Genomic DNA, 4,667 nt, shown 5'->3' on the forward strand with positions numbered 1-4,667 from the left:
ATTTTGACAAATTAAATTTAAATGTTGAAGTGAATCTAACGGATTTTGTGTGTTATTTTAAATGGCTTATAAACATCTTCCACGCTGCAATTGTTTTCGTTCCAGCACACGATCTCAGATCAGGTCACTTGCTATGCAAGTGCATCTCCTCTCTCTCTCTCTCTCTCTCTATATATATATATATATACACACACACACACATTAAATATATAGGGATAAATTATCCAGGCAGATACTGTAAGAATAAGAGCTCTCAGGTATATTCAAGGTTCTGGCCAATCACGTCGAGTAGTAAGAAGCATCAAGGATTGCTTATAGTAAGCAATCCCACTTTAATTCTTCTGCTGGGTAAATTTGGGTTTGCTTCACTAGAGTATAAGTCCCAAAAATTACAAAGAATACAGAGACTGGTACATCTTCAAATTTCTCCTTTTAATTTAACAGTCAATAATATACAGCATAATTAGTTAGCTAAAATGACCAACACGTGTTTCTGCTGCATAGAATATTGTGGGTTGCATACACAAGTGCACAGACACTATGCAGCAGAAACATGTGTCAGTCATTTTAACTAATTATGCTGTATAATTAACTGTTAAATTAAAAGAAAAAATTTGAAGATGTAGTAGTCTCCATATTCTTTGTAATTGTTTTGGATATATATATATATATATAATACAAATGATATATGAGCATATGGATGTATACATACATATATGTACATACCTACATCTACATGTATATATAGATGCATATCCGGGTACAGGACGTCAGAAAAATGAATGGGAACATAAAGCACAAAAATGGACTTTGTTTACAGACAACAGAATGAACACGTAGGAAAGCAGACGAGCCACTTATGGAATTATTCCTTCATCAGCTGCCTCTATTCTAAACTAGGCGTTTCGAAGATGAGGCAGAACGCACTCTTAGAATAGCTCTTCCTGAGTAGTGGATTAACCCACTAAACAGAGGATTCCAAGGTAGCAAACACAAACCAAGACAGGAAAAATTAGACAGTGACAACAACATTATATATAAATAAATAGGATGGTAGAGTATTGTCAAGGGTGCATGAATAGGGAGCTGTTAGTTCAAATGAATGCAAAGAGAGAGAGAGAATGCAGTGAGTGGTGGGACCTGGGTATATAGAGGAGCAAGAGACAACAGGATAGCAAAAATAGGCGGTGAGCTGGCAGAAACATTAACACGCAGGGCGAAATGATTAGTGTTATTTCATCTGTCTTTATGTTCTGAGTTCAAATTCCGCCGAGGTCCGCTTTGCCTTTCATCCTTTCGGGGTCAATAAATTAAGTATCAGTTACGCACTGGGGTCGATGTAATCGACTTAATTCCTATGTCTGTCCTTGTTTGTCCCCTCTTTGTTTAGCTCCTTGTGGGCAATAATAAAAAAAAATAAGAGAGAACAGGATAGCAAAAATATATTAAAACAGTTTTCATGATGTGAATAATCTAAAAGATTATAAGATGTTGCAATAAACTGACCAGCAGCTGCCAAGCTAAAAGTTCTAATAGGCGAAATACATTACAATATTTTCAACTGACCTTTGCATCAGGTGAATGGTTCAACAGGTCTAGATATGGAATCAAAGCACAATTCTTTCCAGATTCTTCAATGTAAGGAGAAGTCGGAACCTCAAAGTAAACACATCGAGTGTTGACAACATTCCATGCCCAGCGGAAATTTTTCTTGCAAGTCAAAACACTGGTAAGGTAAGGATAACCAAGTACACAGCAGCACTGAGAGATTGCTTCATAAGCATCATAAAAAGTCTTCAAACTCTTCTGTGCCAGGCGTGATGTATATGGTGGTAAGGCATCTACTGCCTCAGTTTCCCAGTTAGTGATTGTGTCAAATTCCAATGGTAACATTGAAATATAACTGCTCCAAACTGAATCACTGCTTTTTGCTCTCTCAGCCAATAGGAATACAGAGAGGGCAGCCTGAGCAGTGATTGGTGGGTTGCATCTGAAATCATAAGACAAGGTTCCATTTATCAAAAGAGAGATAGAAAGAGAAGGACAGACATAATTATTATAAATCTATTTCATTTAATTCTCTTCTTGTTCTCAAAGCTTTCAACAATTTAAACAAGTATCTTTTAGTATCTTTTACTTGTTTCAAGTGTGGAGGGAATATGGAAATTACATCAACCCCAGTGCTTAACTGATACTTATTTTATCAGCCCTGAAAGTCAACTTTGGTGGAGTTTGAACTCAGAATATAAAGATGGACAAAATGCCACTAAGCATTTTGCCCAGCATGCTAATGATTCTATCAGCTCACTGCCTTTAGTCTTTAACATTTTCCCATTCCTTGGCGTTAGGAAGGGCATCCAGCTGTAGAAACTCTGCCAAATTTAGATTGGAGCCTGGTGTTGCCATCCGGTTTCACCAGTCCTCAGTCAAATCGTCCAACCCATGCTAGCATGGAAAGCGGACGTTAAACGATGATGATGATGTCCCAACAAAGATCCACTTCTTTCAGCTCACCTTTAACTGTTCTACACCAAATGTTCTCTGGGTACCCAGGTTTTCATTTTCCAGGTAGTGTCTATCTTAAGGCTACCTTTGGTATCCCATAATGATCTATTCTGAGTGTCTGGCTTAATCATCAGAGCTTCTGGTGCTTCATTTCATGCACCACATTATCACAACCAGTTTTCTGGTCCAGCTCTTCATTTAAAAACTTCAATGACAATGAGTGCAATTGATCAAATAATCAAATATCCAGGTAGAAAAAAAAAAGCAACAGCAGTTGAATATGAATTCAGGTTTCCATATTCTCAACATGTGATATAATCTCTTATTGTTAACATCCACACAGCTCGGCCACTAATAACTCTAAACAGATCAGATTCAACCCATTATTTTTCTCTATGTCCAAAGGTTCAGACATAGCTGTATGTTTAAGAAGTTCACTTTACAGCTGATGATTCCAAGTGTCTCCTACAGTTACCAAGGGTTTTTCAAAGCTTTGTGAGTGAAATTCAGTAGACAAAAACGTACAGAAAATGGTCATATAAATATATGTATATACGTGCGTGTCAGTATGTATATGTGTTCACGTCTACAAATGTTAAACTGCCTCATAAGAGTTGCGTCCCTTTTTTCAAACATAACTTTATGATTCTTCATCAATTTTGCACTTCAATGCTGGTATGGGTTGGATGTGTCATCACGGCCCAAGCCATTTATTTCCAACTGTAAGCTACTGCTCCTAAAGACTGCTATTCGTACGTGTCATTTGACTTGGTTCCTAGAGCTGGTTGTCTTCCCTATTACCAACCACTTTATAGAATGTACTGGATGCATTTCTTTTGTGGCACCAAAAAATGTAAGGAGTGAAGACCAAGGAAAGGAACAGAAGGAGGAATGAACAAAGGCCAGGAGGAATGGAAATATGTAAGTGTGAAGAGTACTAAATAACCTTGAAGTGCACATTTGCTTAAGGTTGATAAATAGTGCCGTTGTAGTGTACACTCTACCTGGCCATTTACACTTGAGCGTGCAGACTAACCCTTATCCTAACCCTAAACCCTATTCCTAATCCACATCATGTTATTTCACAACATACACTATGGATGCTGCAGCAGACTACACACTAAAGCAGCACCAAATAAAATAAATACCAGATTGAAATACGTAATTCGACAATGAAATGCCAATCTCTAATTGTGGAGGGAACATGTGGAAGGGAGAGAGTGTGTGAGAGAGAGAGAGAGAGAGAGGTCAAGAATGAGAGTGAGTGTGAGAGTGCAAGAGAGAGAAAGGGTAAGAGACAGCGAAATAGAGATGATGGTGATGTGCAAGCCTCTTACCCAGGAAGACATATGATGAAGTGGTGAGAAAGGGTCTTCAGACGTTGGGCCCCACAGAGGAGATGACAAGGGACCAAGACTCCTGATGATTTGCTGTGTTTGAGAAGACATGTCAAGCTAAGTAAAATCTTGGCTGTCCATGCATCCAGGTAAGTCCTCTACATCCCTCTCTCAGCCAAGAGATCCAAGTCTTGAGGCTCGTGGGCGCTGGTGCCACATAAACTACTTGTGCCACATAAAAGCATCCGTGTTGGAGTCACATATATACACCTGTGCTGGTATTATGGAAATGTGCCCATGCCAGTGCCACATAAAAAGGCACCCAGCACAGTTTGTAAAGTGGTTGGCATTAGGAAGGGCATCCAGCCATAGAAACCATGCCAAAATAGAAAAAAATGGAGCCTGGATAGCTCACCAGCTGGCCAACTCCTGCCAAACCATCCAACCCATGCCAGCATGGAGAACAGACATTAACAGATGATGATGATGATGATAACTGATTAAAACACCACAAATTTGGCCCTCAGAATGGCTGCAGTCCAAGGAATAAAACCAGTAAAAGAGTAATACCTTTTGATTAAGGATGAAACATCACTGTTAAGGACAACAGTCGTAGTGATGATCAATCCTGCCGGTACAGATATCAGAACATCCCCTGGTTGTAAAGGCTTTACTGTCATTAAACCACGACCAGTGTCTGGAAAAGAAAAAACAAAAACTCATAATTGTTATCATTTTAATCTTTTATCTTTTACCTGTTTCAGTCATTAGTCTGCTGCCATGCTGGGGCATTGCCTTGAAGAATTTTTAGTCAAATGAATCGAC

At 38.9% G+C, this 4,667-nt stretch overlaps 1 protein-coding gene across 1 annotated transcript in view; it reads right to left on the minus strand.

The window, feature by feature from the left end:
- The window catches only part of LOC106871666 (SET domain-containing protein 4), a gene marked incomplete at its 3' end in the record, with an annotated part of 18,471 nt that overhangs the window by 6,805 nt on the left and 6,999 nt on the right, over positions 1–4,667 (minus strand). Inside the window, exons 3-4 of the mRNA XM_014918250.2 lie at positions 4,413–4,539; positions 1,567–1,990 (exon numbers count right to left, since the gene is read on the minus strand). Of these exons, the coding sequence (XP_014773736.2) occupies positions 1,567–1,990; positions 4,413–4,539 (551 nt within the window). The remainder of the gene's footprint in view (positions 1–1,566; positions 1,991–4,412; positions 4,540–4,667) is intronic.

Source organism: Octopus bimaculoides, chromosome 24 (assembly GCF_001194135.2).
Source record: "Octopus bimaculoides isolate UCB-OBI-ISO-001 chromosome 24, ASM119413v2, whole genome shotgun sequence".
Taxonomy (NCBI): Eukaryota; Metazoa; Mollusca; class Cephalopoda; order Octopoda; family Octopodidae; genus Octopus; species Octopus bimaculoides.